Genomic DNA, 18,884 nt, shown 5'->3' with positions numbered 1-18,884 from the left:
AATGATCCGCCCCGAGCCGGGATGTGACAATTACTTTTGGAAGCTCACTGCCTTCAGGTTCCATGGGAACTCCGAAGTTAAGCAAGTTCATGCGAGAACAATCCCATGTTGGGTAACCCACTGCCATAGCACGATATTGTCCGCTTTGGGCTTATCATTCCCTCACGGTTTTGTTTTTGGGAACTCATGAGCAACTTTCCAGTGGGTCACCCATCATGGGATTGCTCTCGCGTGAACTCGCTTAACTTCGGAGTTCCCATGGAACCCGAAGCCAGTGAGCTTCCAAAATACCTCGTGCTAAGTAGGGATGCGAATATACATATAAGGATCACTCCCCTAGGTGATGTGGGATGTCGCAATCCACCCCCCTTAGGGGCCCGACGTCCTTGTCGGCACACCACGGCCAGGGTTAGGCTCTGATAACAAATTGTCACATCCTGGCCCGGGACGGATCACTTCCCCGCCCCATTCCACCACCGTAGCACAATATTGTCTGCTTTGGGCTTACTATTCCCTCACGGTTTTGTTTTTGGAAACTCACGAGCAACTTCCCAGTAAGTCACCCATCATGGGATTGCTCTCGCGCAAACTCGCTTAACTTCGGAGTTCCCATGGAACCCGAAGCCAGTGAGCTCCCAAAAGGCCATGTGCTAAGTAGGGATGGGAATATACATATAAGGATCACTCCCCTAGACGATGTGGGATGTCACATGTGGGTCGTTCATTTTTTTTTTTTTGTAAAAAATCAGGTTTTTTTTAAAAAAATTTAAAATTTATTATTTTTGCCATGTGGCAGACATTTGGCAGCCACGTGGCATATATGTGGCAGCCACATCAGCATTTAACGGATCAATGGATGAAAAATGTAATGGAGGTATTATTTTGAAATAAAATAGTACTTAAGGTATGAAAGTTATGTGTTTTAAGGATGTTGTAAGGAATTGAAATAGAGCCCAAACCTGAGGTATGAAAGTGTAATTTACCCTTTTTCTAAAATTAATTTATATTTTTACTAAGAGTTAACTTCAAAAGTCACTTAAAGTATTTTTGTAAGAATCATTAAATTTGTGTTTATTGCATGAAGCACTCTAAGTACTTTTGAACTCCAAAATATTTACTTAAAAAGTGTTTTCAGTTATTTAAAAATGCTTTTCAAACGGGCCTTTAATAATGTGATCTTTTTTTTTTTTTTTTTTTTTTGCAAAAATAAGTGAATTTCACTTTCGAAATATGGTTGTAGAAATAATTAGCGTTTTTGCAATAGGATAATACTTGCATTCCTCTTTGGGGATGAGCTCATTCCACATTGAGAATAACATACCTTAATCGTAAATATTTGGTAATCAAAATCATTCAATTTTTTAATCTCATTTGAAGGTCACTCATACAGAAAATCATTTGTAATCGGAGATCATTCCACATTGAGAATAACATACTTGCATTCCTTTTTTGTAATCGGAGATCATTAGTCATACAAATGTATACAACAAATTGACGGTGTAGGTACCAAGTAACACATTCATGATAAACCGTCCATTTATTTGATGTTTTTGGATGATTAAATGATCTCTAATTTTACTAATTTTTTGTAAGGGTTATCCCCAAATGAAAGTTGCTAAATTGAACGGTTCCGATCTTTGATTTTAGTCGGTCAAGATACCATATTTGCAAATGAAAAGACATGTGCATCTCTCACACAGGGGGATGCTATATTTTTAAGGTGAGAACCTAATGCTTTTCGAACGTCATTTTCTCGTAATTCAAACATAAAATTTCGCACTTATAGGTTAACATATATAAACTTGATTGTCTCTTATCTCCTTTTTTGTATTGTCTTCACCCATCTCCCTTCTTCCTTTCCTAACATAACCATTTCAACTGAACAAGGAAAAAAATGATGGTCGAAAAATTCAATGTCCTTCACGCTTCACCCTTCTCTAACCTAAACCTAATATGTCTTCGCTTTCTCTTTCTTCATTTTGAAATGTCAAAACGTCCAACACCCTAATTTCAGCTGAAGACAACACAACCAAATTGTACCCAACCCCGATATATGGAGTGAATTTGAGTTTTATGGGCTATGTTGCTAAAGGTTTTGGGTCACCGAAGTGGGATCGAGTCTAGGTAAACAAGATTGTCACAATATTACACGTCCAAGTATTGTTTATGTGGATGCAAATTGAGGTCTTAGTAACGTTTATGTGGATGCAAATTGATGTCTTTGTGACCATGATTTTTTAGTTTCCTGACACGTGGTGCACAAGACAACCCGAAAGGCCATTGTATTCCGGAGTAACTTATGTGATATGAGTTACGTCTTCTGGATTGGGCTGTTGGAGCAAGGCATTTTGATAGGCTCCAAATTGGTAATGGAGATTTGTCTCTTCAAGGAAGACTTGCTTGTCATCCAAGAAAGGGAAACCTAATCAAACCTTGATTAGGTATGCATCCTCGAATATCTTGGGAATCCCTGTTATGATAAGATTAGCATGTGTCTCATGCAATCATTATTCTAGGAGGAAAATTGTAACAACCCGTCCCAAAATAATTTTACGAATTTTGGAACAGAGGGTAATTTGGTATTTCACCTGAGTTGGAAGATATTTTTAAAATGGTTGCTTTATGGGCCTTATTTTGTGTGCCTTATGGGACCCACTTGGGGATTTTTGTCACATCCCAGACCGGCTCCGTTGTAGCACGATATTGTCTGTTTTGGGCTTACCATTCCCTCACGATTTTATTTATGAGAACTCACAAGCAACTTCCCAGTGGGTCACCACCCATCCTGAGATTGCTCTAACCCAAACTCGCTTAACTAAGGAGTTTCGATGAACTCCGAAGCCAGTGAGCTCCCAAAAAGCCTCGTGTTATAGGGAGGGGAGCATGTACATATAAGGCACATCACGCCCTCTCCGTTGGTCAACGTGGGATCTCATAATCCACCCCACTTACAGGGAGCCCGGCATCCTCGCCGGCACATCTACTAAATGGCAGAGTGGCTCTAATACCATTTTGTCATATCCTGGGCTCGACTCCGCCATAGCACGATATTGTCCGCTTTGAGTCCCGGTTACGCCCTTACGATTTTGTTTTTGGGAACTCACACAAGAACTTCCTAGTGGGTTATCCATCCTGGGAATACTCTCGCCTGAACTCGCTTAACTTCGGAGTTCGGAGTTCCGATGGAACTCGAAGCCATTGAGTCCCTAAAAGACCTCATGCTCTAGGAAGCGGACCATGTACATATAAGGCACATCACCCCCTCTTTGTTGGTCTTAAGTGAGTTCGAGCGAAAGCAATCCTAGGATGGGTGACCCACTGGGAAGTTGCTCGTGAGTTCCCATAAACAAAACTGTGAGAGAATGGTAAGCCCAAAGTAGACAATATCGTGCTACGGCTGAGCCGGTCTGGGATGTGACAATTTTGATCCCCTTATCCCTTCCTACCCCATGACTTCCTCCCTTTTTTTTCCAATTTTATAACTCTCTCTCACAACTCCCTCACTTCTCAGCCCTCTCATTCTCTCTACAAAAACCGACCCTTACTACAAGCAACCACAATGACAACGCTCCCACTGCCGCCCAAACCAAAAGCACCATGAGCTTCATCTCGTCCTTGTGAGCCTAGAACACCCAAACTAACCTTGAACTTCCTTCTGGATCGTTGGGATCGAAACCAAGTCGTGCCGTGACCTTTTAGGCCATTTTTCAACCAAACCACGGTGAGTTAGCCATTGAGAAAGGTACCATTATCTTCGTCTCGTTGAGAAGTATGATTTTCGTTTTTGAATCACTTGATTTTGTTGAGTATTGAAGAAGTTATGAACGCTTAAAGTTTACCTAGTTTCCGGTGAGCACCGCCACTTTCGAGGCGTTTTCTGGCCAATCCACGACGAGTTAGCCATAGTGTAAGGTACCATTTTCTTCATCTCGTTGAGTACTACAACTTTGGTTTTTGAATCACTCGATTTGGTTGAGTATCGATGAAGTTATGAGCATTTAAATTTATGCCTGTAAACTGGCCAAACCTTGGCCTGAAGCCCAAATCCAAGATCCAATCTTGCACGTGGCCCAACCCAGACCCTTTGGGCCAAGTTACTAAGCCCAAGCCTATAATTATGACCCAATTTCCCAGCCCAAGCCCAAACCTATTAAGCCTAAACCCCAAATCCAGGACCCATACCCATTAACTTTGACCCAATTCGTTTACTTTGACCTGACCGTTGACCTTTGACTTTGATCGTTGACCCGTCAACGTTGACTTTAGGTTGACTTTTTCGTGTTTCGACCGGAAACCTTCATAGACTAATTTCGGCGTCTTGATTCCAAATTCGTGCTCCATTTTCCCAAATTCAATCGTTTGAATAGAGTTTTATTAATTGGTACCCTTTATGTGCTTATGTGCATTTGTTAGTGGCGTTTCCGTTCTTCCCATTTCGCATGACTTTTTGACGACGGAGTATCTGTGAGTGGATCCATTCGAAATTGCATATTTTACTATTAGAAATGCATACATGAAAAGCATGATTTTATGTCTACGTTTTATGAGTAAATTGGTTTCATGCTTTATGAATTATCATGATTTATCGACTTTATGTTCATTGTGTTATATATGGTTGATGACTATATACATACTTGTGACACATGGCTTTACGATATGACGTTTTAGTTACTGAACTCCAATTAAGATAGATATATATATATATTAGAAATATTATGTTAATTTTTTTATGTACTTACTTAGTGGTTTTTTATACGATCTACCTACGGGCGAATGTCATGCCTACGGGCGTATGTTACTGCCTACGGGTTAATGGTCCTGCCTATGGGCGAATGATACATTTATATTGGCTTCAGCTGGGAGATGTAGTGCCTTCGGGCGAATGAAGATATTTGTTTATATATATACCCTGTACTACTACTACTAAGCACATTATATACGATATATGTTTTATGAAAGGTTTTATGGCATGCTAGGGTTTTTGGAAAAACCTTTTACTTATGATGCTATACAAGTTTTATAAACCTGGGGGTTAATACGTTAAAGATTAATTGTTTTAGTATTACTTATATATCAACTTGGTCCACTCATGATTTGTTTTGCATCCCCTCAGGACTTAGATTCTAGGTGTACAATCTCGGCGTCAAGGCACTCCCGCATCGGCATCTTCGAGTCCTTTCGGTGTAGGACCCATCTCTTTGTTCATTCAATTTTATATTATTCATTTTTAGTGTCTCAGATTAGTTGTATGCTCTGAATACGTCCCTCAATTGCATATTCATTATAATTAAATTTACAAGTTTTATTTATGTCGGTTAATTGTTTCTAGTTCTCATGCATCCTAATATGGCTTCGTCACTTTCGGGTGTCGGCCAGCACATGCCTACCCTGATGTTTGGTGAATATCAAGGTCCGGCGTGTCAAAAATAAATCTCTCCCTATGTTCCCTCTGGTAGCGTTTGGTACGCAGACGGGACGGGACGGGACGGGACGGGACGGGATGGGACGGGACGGGACGGGACGGAACAGATGTTCTGTGTTATGTTTGGTATGCGCAGGACGGAACAAGAAGGTTGTTCCGTCCTGCGTTTGGTAGCACATGGACGGAACGGAACCAAAAGATTAAAATGACTAAAATACCCATGTTCCAGTGTTGTTTGGTACAATTTTATGGGCGGAACGGGACATGACTCTTTTTTTATTTTTTTTTATTTTTTTTAAGTTGTTCAAATTTGAACACTATTATCCATTATTTGTTTTTCTTGGTCCAAATTTAATAGATATATACACAAAAGTTAACAAATTGTTGAAGAGAGCTGGAGTATTCAAAGTAGGTGTGGATGGTTGGAGAAATGGCAACGAGAATTAAACTCTTCTAGTGAAAATTTGATGAAATGGAGTAGAAGAAAATTTAACAGAGGAAGGGAGGAAATTGATCATCTAATGCATTATTTGGGTTGCCTCCATGATAATTGGGAGGAACATGGTGAGCAGATTAAGGCCTTGATAGAGTGTATTAACAAATTGAAAGAAAGAGAAAAGAAGTTTTAACTAGGTCTCGAATCAAATGGATGCAGGTTGGGATTCTAACTAGGTCTCGAACCACATAAGAGCACATGACAAATGTTGAAAAATATATAAGTTTAATGATCATGCATATCGTAAACATTTTAGAGTTTAAACATTTAGAACTTAAACAAAGAAAATGAAATATGCATAACTTAAACATGAAATATCCGAAATCAGACATTCGTCCTGACTTAAAAAACAAATAATGTCTTGCTAAAGTAATAATGAAAACACTTAGAAGTTGATAAAGTTCCCCATACTAAAACCACAAATACTAAAACCTCAAAGGCTCTCCATAAACACTTTAGAATCACGATTCGTAATATTAGTCTTCAGACCTGTAAGCAACCAACAATCTGTCAGAGCAATACCATTTTGTTTTTCGAATAATCCACATGAGATCAAACCCAAACATGTCAAAAAAATTTGTGCCCTTCAACACAGTCAACACATGGATTAGTCCATTGATTTTCTATGTCCAGGTCAGATGCAAACCACTACATTTTTAGTTGCGAAGTTGGTTTTATTGTAACTTTGTTCTTTCATAAGCTGCAGAACGTAATTTATTAGATGATCATCGTACTCATGCTGTATATGTGATACAATGCCATATGTTTTATGTTGTTGGTGCAGGCTAAGGTAGAAGAGTGGATGCAGTCCACATTTTTTCCCATTTCACAAAATACAAATTACAGATTGATATGTATTTACTCAAGAAACAAAATCAGAACCATACAACTCAACAATCAAGAACACAAAGGCATCCAAGAAACACCAAATTGACCAAATTGACCGTTCATTGACTGAAGTTCTAGTAACTGATCCAAGAAATTCACCCAAATTTCAGTCACAGAGAAATTTATCAACCAACCATTCACATATATGGTTGCCATTTCCCACCTTGTCTTGATTACATGGCACAACTTAATTTGATAATACTCAATGTTATAGCAGACATTACAGCTAGAAACTATAAAAGGACCGATTTAAGTAATCACCTATTCAAGTCCATCCTTTCTTGGATACTAGCCTCTTTGCACATTGTTTTCATGCTTCGCAAGATAGTCTAGGATTACTTGGCAGAGTAATACATACCTGGATTACAGGAAAGTGTTCACCAGCAGGCTATCTTTCTAGGCTATCAATTTTGAACCTTTGATCCAATTAATTCTTGTTGGAAAGAATGGTCCAAACTAACAGTATCACGACCTAACATACCAGACGACTATTTGACAACAAACCCTAAACAGGAGAACCCTCAATTGCATAGTTAAAACCAAAATTATGGAAGTCCAATTTATTTAGTGTTATATTTCCTAATTGATTAAGTATCATAACTAAAGCTGAGAAAAGAAGATATGAATGAAAACATTCATTCACAAAAACAAAATGAATCAGTAAACTCACATTTGAAACTTTGACAGAGGTGCGTAGATTTCGGGGTGCAGGCTCCCCAATGTATTTGGTCGACTCGGAATCACAGGAGCACAAAGCAGCCTCTGTATTTTTCCAATATCATTGTTTTTATGACATTCCCCAAAAAGTTTGAGATTTTGCAAGATGCCTAATTTCCTAAATTGAATTTGAGAACAGAAAGACAGATTGAAAGCGGAAACAGAAACCCAAGAAAAAAATGTACCAGACCCAGATGAGAATCGCCAAAAAAAAAATAGTATTTTGCTGCACTCTAGTTGATACAAAATATCAAACACAAACAGAGAACAAATACATAAACAGAGAACAAATAAAAAACATTTGAACAATCGAAGAAAGAGAGACCGAGAGCTACACGAAAACAGATCGAACCTGGAATCGAGATGCAGAGCTGAAGATGCTACGGAAGAGGATGAGGAGGAAGGTTCGCAGAGCTGCTACACGGAAGATGCAGAGGTGAAGAGGCTACAGGGAAGAAGATGAGGAGGAAAGGGAAGATGCAGAGGGAGGAACACGACGGCTGAGAAGAAGAGGGATAGTTTTTAGGGTTTGTTATATGATTTTTGATGTAAATTTTGAAAAAGACAAGGGGCATTTTTGTCTTAAATTTTGGAAATTTCTGTCCCACAGGCGTGGAACAACCCGTTCCAGGGTAGGGGTGTGGAACAGAAAATCATCCAAAATCTGTTCCATGGAACACCCCGTTCCACTCATTTTAGGCGCACCAAACGCGGGACGGAACGCCTCGTCCCACTCTGTTCCGTCCCGTCCCGCGTACCAAACGCAACCTCTAGGATTCCTTCAATTATTCATAGATTACTATCCTTACAAAGACTATTCTCTTATAGTATAAGCATAAATACACCTTTTAGGGTTATCACCAAAGGTATGGGATACATGCACTCTCAAGTCTACTATTTGAATTCTAGACATTTATATTGACTTAATCATTAGAGAGTCCTTTAGTGGACCTTTTATTGATGAGTAATGCTAGGAACACTTAATTTAGAGACTAAATTTTGGAGATTAAAGAACATGGAAGTTGACGATTGATTTATTACTTAAGCGTTGATAGACGTGCTTATTTCTATTGGTGACACATCATTTAGTTTGCAATTTTAGTCTTCAAATTTAGTCTTTATAGCATTACTCTTTATTGATTGATTGATTAGTTAAAGATTGTGAGTTCCAAATCATAATTCCTAATAAGTGAAATCTAAAGAATTTAAAGTGTTTAATTTGGTAGCAAGTGACCATTTACCATAGTGGTGGAAAGGAGTTGAGTTTTTGCATGACAGTGTGAGTTCGAATCCTATCGATGACTAATCTAACATCTAATCTAATAAAATCTATCATTTGTAATAAAAACAGAAGTGTTTAATTTGGTTCAATTAATCGAGAATAGCAAGAGAAAAATTGTGTATTGAATATTTACATCATCTCTTTCCATTTGCTATTGTTTAGTTTTGTGTGCCTATCGGCCAAATATGTTTATCTTGTGGTTTATAAGGCCTTTCTCGATAAACTACAAAATTGAGTATGATACTAATTATAGAGGTATTAAATTTTTATAGTGAACCAAAAATTTTGAGTGTTATCATAATAATTTTTATTTTTGAGTTAAGTATAACTCATGAATGTGAAACACATACAATGACTACAAAAAAAAAAAAGCGTCATAGAATGCTAAAAATTCATCACATAATGATTATTTGTGTCGAATTTCTTTGTCACAAGGCCTGTCCCCTAAAGTGTGATGAATTTGTAATTCACCACCTGTAATTTTGGATGCATGACGTGATTCTCACATATTCTCAAGCTCAAATGCTAATTCTAAGTTAGTTTGTGATGACCTAGGCGTTACAAATCCTAAAATTATGTGATGAATACTTTATATTCACTACTCCTTTGAATTTTTATTCATTTATTCTTTAATTTTATCATTTATTCTTATACTCTCTCTCTCTCACTTTTATAATTTAGTCTTACAACATATTTTTAATATTATGAAGAATATTCTTTTGTAATTAAATTTATTATGATAAAACTATTTAAATCATGAAAAGTGAGATTTGAATACAAAATTTTGAATGCATGAACGAATATTCTTAACAATCTGAATTACAAATTACTTGCCAATTAACTTATGATTTAGTAAATACCATCATGTGGCCTTACAAATAAAATAACAAATTCTTTTGAAAGGAAATATGACATAATTTGTATGTAATCAGGGCACTGGAGCAAACTGAATATAAGAAGCAAAATAAAAAAAAATAATAAGCAAATTTAAAACTCACGTCTCTCTGTATTTTCCAAGAGTGTACTTTTCTAGGTCTGCACTACAGTTCCCGTAGGGCGGTGACTAGGTTTGACGACAGTGTTAGGGCATTGGACTGCGTTTCCATGGCCATATCATCTTCCCTCCCAAAATAATTACCGCACTCAAATCACAGGTTAAAATATCCCTCATGGGATTTTAGCTGTGGCGCCATTTTTTCAAAATTCCCCCGCCCTCCCTCTCCCTCTCTCTCTCTCCTCTCCCACCCACTGTTTTGTTTTGAAGTTTAAACTGGGGCACTGACCGACCCATCGTATCGGTACTTTCCACTCTCTGTCTCTTTCCCCCCATAACACCTTAATAACCGGGAGACATTTTAGGTTCCCATAAATAGGTTTCTTTGAGTTCTCCCACAAGCAAACAACACACTTTGTGCTTTCCTTCCAGAGCCAGAGTAGAGAGAGAGAGAGAGAGAGAGTTGAGGATTTGTCTGTGATGGCGAGGGGAAGAGGGAGAGGCAGAGGGAGAGGAAGACCAAGAAGAGTGCCGGAAAATCATGGGTCCACCACCAGTGTCGAAAAGGATGGTGCTTTAGAGGCGGAGGAGGTGGGTTTGGAGAATCAGAGTGAAGGGTTGAAAAGGGAAGTGGAAGGGGTTGCTGCTGTAACTGAGAAGAAGAAGCGCGGTAGGAAAAGGAAGACTGATTTGGAGGCTGAGAAGGCCGCGGAATGCGGCGACGGAGGTGCTTTTGCCGCCAAGGAGGAAGGGGAGGCGGAGGAGGAGGGGGTTTTGGGAAATCATAATGGAACACACGGGGAAGAAGCTAAAGGAGTCGAATTGAATCAGAATGGAGAACAACGTCGAAGCAAGAGAAGCAGAAATATGGGGGTGGAGTATTTGGAGAAAGATGAACAAGAAAGCGGGGACGAATTCAGACACAATGGCGGTGCTTCTGTGAAGAAGCGTGGCAGGAGAGGTCGGAAAAAGTTGAGATTTGTAGAGGGAAGGGGAAGAACTGTTGGTTTGGAAGAGAATGGTGTAGTTGATGAGTTGAAATCGGAGCGCAGAGGAGACAATGGAAATAGGGCCCCACAAAAACGTGATAATGGGGATAGGGAGGATGCAGAAGATGAACAAGTGGGGCATTCTGATGACACCGATACGGGGAAAGAAGGTTTGCGAAGAAGCAAGAGAGCAGATTATTCAAGTAGGGGCGTCAAGGATCCTCCAAACCAGGAAGAAAGAAAAGTAAATAAGCAGTCCAAGAAAGTAAGAAATTTGTACATTCTATGTTTATATCATTTGTTGTCACTGTTGTGGTTTATAATGTAATTGTTGTTCTGGATTTTATCAGTTTGTTGAGGAGGTGTCGTTGATGTGCCATCAATGTCAGAGGAATGACAAAGGCCGGGTAGTTCGCTGCAAAGAGTGTAAGAGGAAGCGATTTTGTATTCCTTGCATACAGAACTGGTATGCATTTATCTGCTCTATATTTGTATTATTTCTGATTTACTAAAGATGCTGGGTTGTCTGAGTTCGTTTTGTCGGACTAGTCACCGCCTTTTGGAGTTTGTATGAGTAGAATGCAGTCAATGATGTTTGATTTGATTTCTAAAGGACAAAGGGGTTATAGTTTACATCTTAACTGAATGGTGATTGAATAATGTGTTCATTGCAAAAATAGTTATATAAGGCGAGTTTCAGAATAAACTTTTCTGTTAATATATTTATTTTTCTGTAATAAACATGAGGATCTGTTAACATGGGTTTTAAAATTGTATTTTAATGGATGAAACCTGGGGTGCATTTGGATTGGATCTGGAATTAGAGGTTTATGGGTATGTCTGGTTGTAAATCTCTAATTATTTTGAACTGAAATGCTAACTTTCTCTTTGCATTAGTTTTTTCTTACTATTTATTGTGTTTTTTGTGTTGTATAGGTACCCTTGTACATCAGAGGATGCCATTGCTGAATCTTGTCCCGTATGCCAAAAAAATTGCAATTGCAAAGCATGCTTGCGCTTAGATTATCAGTCTGAGAAGGTCAGCCACCTCTCCTTGTGCAAAGCTCCTGAATTTTGGCTTTTTCAGTTGTTCTGTTCCATACACAAGTGCAGTTTTTATAAAATGTTTTGGTTTTTAATGCAGGATGTTTACCCTGAATTTGAAGTTACCAAGGAGGAGAAAGTTGAGCACTCTAAGTATTTGATCCATACTTTGCTTCCATTTTTGAAAAGACTTAATGCTGAACAAGTGACGGAGATGGAGATGGAGGCTACAAGACAAGGTATTTTCTTTCTGGTGCTTATTAGAGGAATAACTCTTGTTTCTAATCATCTTTTGTTATGATTTTAAGGTGAATAGTTTAAACTTACATTGTAGTCGTTAAAATATGTGTGCATACATGAATACAATCTGTTGTGCGCGCGCGTGTGTGTGTGTTTTTTTGTGGGGTGGGTGGCTGGTTAGAAGATGAGCTCACATGGATACAAAAGTTGTATCTTTTATTGGGCCAAGAGAGGTATTCTGCAGATAATGTTGCCACACATTCAAAAGAGAGACTTATTACTCTCAATGGTTTGCAATCATTTATGAAATCAGGGATATTGGATGTTATTGCTGTCCTTGGCTGGGATTGTTTCTCATTGATGCCTGCGATTAGAAGTAATCACTGTCTCACTCATCCCATCTGAGACCTACCACACAATATTAATGGAACTTCTATTATTGTTTTAATTTGATCTTGGATGTTCTTTGGGACAGGGATATCCCCTTTGGAGCTAAAGACAGAAAAATCAGATGTAGATCCTGATGAGCGTGTGTTTTGGTAGATTCTTTACCAGGAACATATTACTGTGTTGCATATATTCTGTAGTTTTTTCGCTCATTTGATAGTAACTTTGTTGTTTATTTTTCCTTTGTCAGCAACAACTGCAAAACTTCTATCTTTGACTTTCACAGAAGCTGTCCTGGATGTTCATATGACCTCTGCCTTATCTGTTGTGGGGAGATTCGAGATGGACGCTTGAAGGGAGGTGGGGAAGAAGTGATTATGGAATATGTGAGTCGAGGCCTAGACTATTTGCATGGGGGGGAGGGAAAAGTGAAACTGCCTTTGGAAGCTTGCCCCAAGTCTTCTGTTGGATCAACATTTGAGTGGAAACCAAATGACAATGGAAGTATTCCTTGTCCTCCGAAGGACATGGGTGGTTGTGGTGATGGTATATTAGAATTGAGACGTGTGTTTCCCGAAAATCACCTTATGGAGTTGGTAAAGAAAGCAGAAGAGATAGATGAAACTTACAAACTTATGAATGCAAGTGAAACTGCTGCAGGGATGTGTTCATGTCTCAAATCTGTTGATGATGTTAACTCAAGCACTAAAATAAGGAAAGCGGCTTCTAGAGATGCTTCGGATGATAACTACTTGTACTGTCCAAGGGCTGTAGATATCCAGCATGAGGATCTGAAGCATTTCCAGTGCCATTGGGTTAAGGGTGAGCCTGTAATTGTGAGCAATGTGCTCGAAACTACTTTAGGCTTAAGCTGGGAGCCATTCGTCATGTGGCGGGCTTGTCGTCAAATGCAACATATAAAGCATGGTCAACATTTGGATGTCAAGACTATCGACTGCTTGGATTGGTGTGAGGTTAGTTGTTCTTTGACTTTAAAAGTATAAATTTTATGGGGATTTTTTCATTACTTATTTCCTGCCTGAACGAGCAAGGATAGACATCTTACTGGTCAAGGGTCTAAAGTCTACCACAATTTCTTAGAATACGTTTTGCGTTGCCTATGGTTCATGAGTTTCAACCTTCAAGTATTTTTCGTTACTTATACATGCTGAACAGGAACTAGTGTTGGTCAGATGGTTTGAAAATTATGAACACCATTCTAGCATGGTCTCAGAAAATCTTGTTCTCTTCTCAAATGAATTTAATGTTCTCCGTTTGATGTGAAACAACTCATTTATAAACTTATCTACCCAACAAAACAAACCATGTATGAAATAAATATCATCTGAAATTGTGAGAAATGGAGATTAAAAATGGTGTCTTCCCTAAATGAAAATGCTAATTAACTAAATGATTAGGCAGGGGATCTAAATGTGTTCCTTTAGTTATAATTCTTCAGAAAAACTTCCATTCAGATCTTCTTAATCAGTTTTTAAAACGGTGCCTGATGTGGTGTTACTTTTTATATGTATTGATTCAACTAATTACCATCTCGTAAAGTTGACCTCGAATCTGGATCCATATTCTTTATTGCGTTTCAAGTGTCATCAAACATAGGAGTTGAATGAGTTTTCTTCCTCCATTGCATTTTAAACAGAGGAATTTGTTAATTTAGCTGTGGAGAAATATAATATATTTTAAAGGTAAAAACCCTGTTTTTGCAAGTTGTTAGAATCACAAACCTTCCTTAGATCGATGTTAAAGGGGATATGCCACTGGTTTATTGAGCCTTCTCAAACTGTTTCTTTTTAAGAGCCAAAAGGATTTGCACATTGTTTGTTGCTCATTAGTTTTCTCCACTTTTGTCCACCAATTATTGCCATTACTTTGTTCAAAAAACTGAAATGTTTTATGGTTATTGATTTGAGTTTGATAAGTGTTATGAACTTGTGATGGAATGCAGGCGGATATCAATATACACCAATTTTTTACTGGGTATTCGCAAGGTCGGTTTGACTGGAAAAAGTGGCCCCAGATTCTGAAACTGAAAGATTGGCCGCCGTCTACTTTATTTGAGAAGCGCCTTCCTCGTCATGGTGCTGAGTTTATAAATTGTTTGCCATTCAAGGAATATACTCATCCTAGAAATGGTTATTTGAACATTGCTACCAAATTGCCTGATAAATATGTAAAGCCAGACATGGGGCCTAAGACATATATAGCTTATGGTGTTGCACAGGAGCTTGGACGTGGAGATTCTGTTACGAAACTTCATTGTGATATGTCGGATGCAGTATGTTTCCTTATCTTGGATTCTACTACTGTGCTTCATTTGTTTGTCATAGTTCAATTTTTGGATCTTTGATACTTTATTGCTTTTCTTTTGTTCACCTTATAGTTTTAATCATATTTTTCCCACTAATAATCTGTTTCAGGTCAATGTTTTGACACATACCACTGAAGTGACTCTTAATCCTAATCAGCTTGCCACTATAGAAGAGTTGAAGAAAAAGCATTTTGAGCAAGACCAAAGGGAACTTTTTGGGAATTGTCAGACTCGGGTTGACAATGTGGAGAGTAACAATCCAGATAGTGGTACATCAGTTCAGGAGTCGGATGAACCAACTGTTCGGCAGGATGGAGATATTTCAAAGGGGTCTCAGAGTGTGGATGAAAAAATGGATCATGATGAAGGTGGTGAAAATTGTGAGGATTCGCGAAACAGTGTGAATAAGTTGGAAGGGTCAATTGAAGCTGAGGGAGGTGCTTTGTGGGACATTTTCCGGAGACAGGATGTTCCTAAGCTGCAAGAATATCTCAGGAAGCACTTTAAGGAATTCAGGCATACACACTGTTGTCCGTTGCCGCAGGTAAATTGCTTAGCAACAGTTATTAATCAAGAAATTCTTCTATCCCTTGAAGGTGAAGCTGGGATAATCATGGTTTGGGCTTTTACATGATCAATATTTTTGTTTCAAATTATCAATTATGACATTATGTTGCAGTCTTTTGTATGCCCACAATTCACAGGATGTTGTCTTTAAGTTAAAACGGTTTTAGGTGCATTGCAGACAAATTGCGTTTAGTTTATTTTATTTTTATGTTTTTTAGAATCTTTAGCCTTTCAAAGCCTTTGTTTTTGGGTTCTACAGCATTTATTGTCTTTTTCGGTGGTGTAGGTTATTCATCCCATACATGATCAAACCTTTTATCTGACCGTGGAGCATAAAAAGAAGCTCAAGGAAGAATACGGTTAGTTCACAATATACTTATCTATGCTAAGGTAACCCTCTTTGTGAACCAGAGAGGATAAACTTACTCTTGTACACTTTCAACTTTAATAAGTTGAATAATAGAATCTAATGTTAAGGCCAATCAAATAATATTACCCTCCACGCAGGCATGCACTAGCCTTTTTTTACCTCCCATGCTTAAATTTTTCTTTCTGCAAGTGATCTTATTATAAATCTATTGTGTTTGTGTATTCAAGTTTTGTATGATATGTTTAAATGCTCTCTACTAGGAATTGAACCGTGGACGTTTGTCCAAAAACTTGGGGACGCTGTCTTTATTCCTGCAGGCTGTCCGCATCAAGTCAGAAACTTGAAGGTAACTTATATTACAAGCATAAATCGTATATTCAGGTTTACTTTTTCTTGGGTAGTTGATGCTCTATCTGTTTGTTTTGTTTGTTATACTGTTTTGATTTTTTCTGTTGATGCTATGAAATATTAGATTGTTTAGATTTTTTTTACGTTTGGGATTTTAGACACGTTACTTCTCTTTGGAAGGCCTTTGTTTATGCCATCAATATATCATTCTTTGTTGCAATGAATAGTACACAGCCATTCTATGGCTATGTGATGGTTAAATACCAGCAATGATATGTGACGCTTATGTGAGATTTCACCTTGTATTTCATGCATATATGGACAATGTGGAATGTCAAGAAAGGTGCTAACTTTGGCTCTATCATGATTAATTGACTTAGATCATAAATTAAGGGCTATTGATTGTTTTTGTTTCACTTCCTAAATTTCAATTTATTTTTAATTTTTTTAATTTTTTATAATGGCCTCTCTTTCTTAAGCCTTCTGTTGAAAAGTTATGTCTCGTATTTTTCAATAGGCTTTCTTACAAGAGTCTTATTAATCATTTTCACTGACACATTGTGATAGGAAATATTTTATCATCAATATTAAACTCTTCTTTATCTGTGAAATATGTAATTGGTTTGTATGATGGACTAGTTTACATACATCTATTGTATATAAATCTTACAAGTCATCCTTTTATTTCTTCAGTCATGCATCAAAGTTGCATTGGATTTCGTTTCACCTGAAAATGTTGGTGAGTGCTTCCAGATGACAGAAGAATTCCGAAAACTTCCACCAAATCATAGGGCCAAAGAGGACAAGTTGGAGGTATGTAGTCTTGTTTGTCTTAAAAATTGGCTTTCGTTTTTGCTACATTGACATGTTCTTAGTGTAGATTTTGTTAACCAGACCAACTGAAATTTCATTCCAATTTCTTGAGTTGCATGTGTTTCTTTGGTGATTTGGTGGGTTGATTCGAATGCTCAGAATTACGACGAAACTTCTTCCTTTACACTACGTACTTTTCTATTCATATGCTCAGATTTACGACTAAAATTAGTGTCCTTGACACTATGCACTTATCTATTCATTGACCTGGGTGATTTTGGTGTTAATATAAGATTTTGTTTGGATGCTATATTGATGTTTTCGTTTTGAATATTATTTAGAAGCCTAATTTGGTGGTGGGTGTTTATGAATGTACAAAACTATGCCTAAACGTGAAATTTTCTATTCATTTAGTTGGTCAATTTTGGTGTTAATTTAAGATTTTGTTTGGACACTGTGTTGAATTTTTTTGTTTGTTTTTGTTTTGAACATTATCTAGAGACCTAATTAGGCATTCATTTCGTCTTGAACGGTATAGAGTGCTACTAGGATATTGTGATATCCACGAGTATCATATATGTGATACATTTTGTTACGAAGGACTTACTATTCTGCTACTCCTAAAACAGGTCAAGAAAATGATTGTTCATGCTGTTGAGGATGCTTTGGATCCGAATGCGAGGTTAGTTGATTAGCATACATATGCAATGCCTTTAGATCAGAATGCTGGTCAGGCTCTACTTGTCTAAGGGGCCAATGCATGATTGGAACTGTGCTGTTCCTTTCTATTCCTTAATATCCGGATCAATGAACTTGCAGATCATACTTCCATTAGATTGGTTGCATATATTACTTACATTTGACAAAATACGTTTGGTTTCTTGATCTTAGGATCAACTATTCTGAACGAAAAACGTTGTTTCTTAATTTAACTGCCTTCAACACACTCACACCGTACTCATCAATGAGCATGAATGCACATGCATGCAAGCACACCTTTAAACGTGTTGAATTCTGTAAGATACTAAGATTGAATCCTGATATCCATTGTTTAAAAGTGAAAAATTATTTTTCTAAGAGTTGAATATCAGTTCAAAATCCAACGACTAGTGAGCAAGGTTTCCTTGTCACGGTAGTCCTTGTGTGTGTATTATATTGCACTGCTTGTAAAATGTAGACCGAAAGCAGTGGATGGACAAGTTAAGCAGGTGATAAAGTTCTGTTACCGGAAATTTAAGAAAGTTCTAGTAACACACTAATATTTCCTTACTCTGCAGATCCTATGAGCAATAAAGTTATATGAAAGTTGTTTCTCTATTCTTCATATCCTATGAACTTTAATATTTCATTTGGAGGACATATTGTCACAAAGAAATTGGTAAAAGCTTATCTACAAACATTAGATTGTAATTAGTTTATTCACTGTGGTAATACTAGCAGCTGGAACATTGAGTTTTAAATTTCATTTTTGTCTATTCAAGTACCTTTGAATTCTGTTGAGACAACACGTTCTTTATGGTTTGATATCCAGGTCCAAGAAAACTACTGGTCCATCACCGAAAGGTAAGAAAGGTCAAAAGCGAGGGCGAAAGAAAGCCAAGACAGTGAAAGGTAAGGGAGGTTCCTCAGCCGTCATCAAGGGATGAAATCAAGCATTGAAACAGCTTCCTTAACTGGTAGAATGGTTCTGTTGAGCTGTGTATGCTGCTAGGTCTGTACCATAAGAAGTATTATCCTACTTTATGCTACATATCGACTGATGGAATGTGGTATTTTGTACTCCATGCTCACATTCGACTCGTTTGTTGCTCGGGAGTGAGTTTGGAGTTTATTTTGTTTTGCTAAAAATCCACAGTTCCATGCTCAATTCACTACGTTATTCAACTCGTGTAACACAGTTATGTCATTAGTATTTGAATCTGTGTTGCAACAATTTTGAGTGGGCCTTGTAAAGTGCAGAAACTACGAGGTTTTTGGTTGCATTCAAAAGTTCATTGCCCA

The 18,884-nt window shown here is 37.7% G+C and overlaps 1 protein-coding gene across 1 annotated transcript; it reads left to right on the top strand.

The window, feature by feature from the left end:
* The first annotated feature begins 9,795 nt into the window (after positions 1-9,795).
* LOC103955549 (lysine-specific demethylase JMJ25) lies at positions 9,796-18,884 on the top strand. Its single transcript, XM_009367447.3, has 13 exons — positions 9,796-11,053; positions 11,139-11,254; positions 11,725-11,827; positions 11,933-12,071; positions 12,548-12,611; positions 12,710-13,433; positions 14,423-14,752; positions 14,895-15,329; positions 15,639-15,711; positions 15,983-16,068; positions 16,764-16,883; positions 17,513-17,565; positions 18,415-18,884. The coding sequence occupies exons 1-13, from the start codon at positions 10,280-10,282 to the stop codon at positions 18,527-18,529; spliced, it is 3,132 nt and encodes a 1,043-aa protein (XP_009365722.2). The 5' UTR covers positions 9,796-10,279; the 3' UTR covers positions 18,530-18,884.

The sequence above is a fragment of a genome, unplaced genomic scaffold (genome assembly GCF_019419815.1).
Source record: "Pyrus x bretschneideri cultivar Hongxiangsu unplaced genomic scaffold, Pyrus_bretschneideri_v1 Contig76, whole genome shotgun sequence".
Taxonomy (NCBI): Eukaryota; Viridiplantae; Streptophyta; class Magnoliopsida; order Rosales; family Rosaceae; genus Pyrus; species Pyrus x bretschneideri.
Note: the sequence above shows the minus strand (reverse complement) of the source record. Positions and strands in the feature narration are given on the sequence as shown.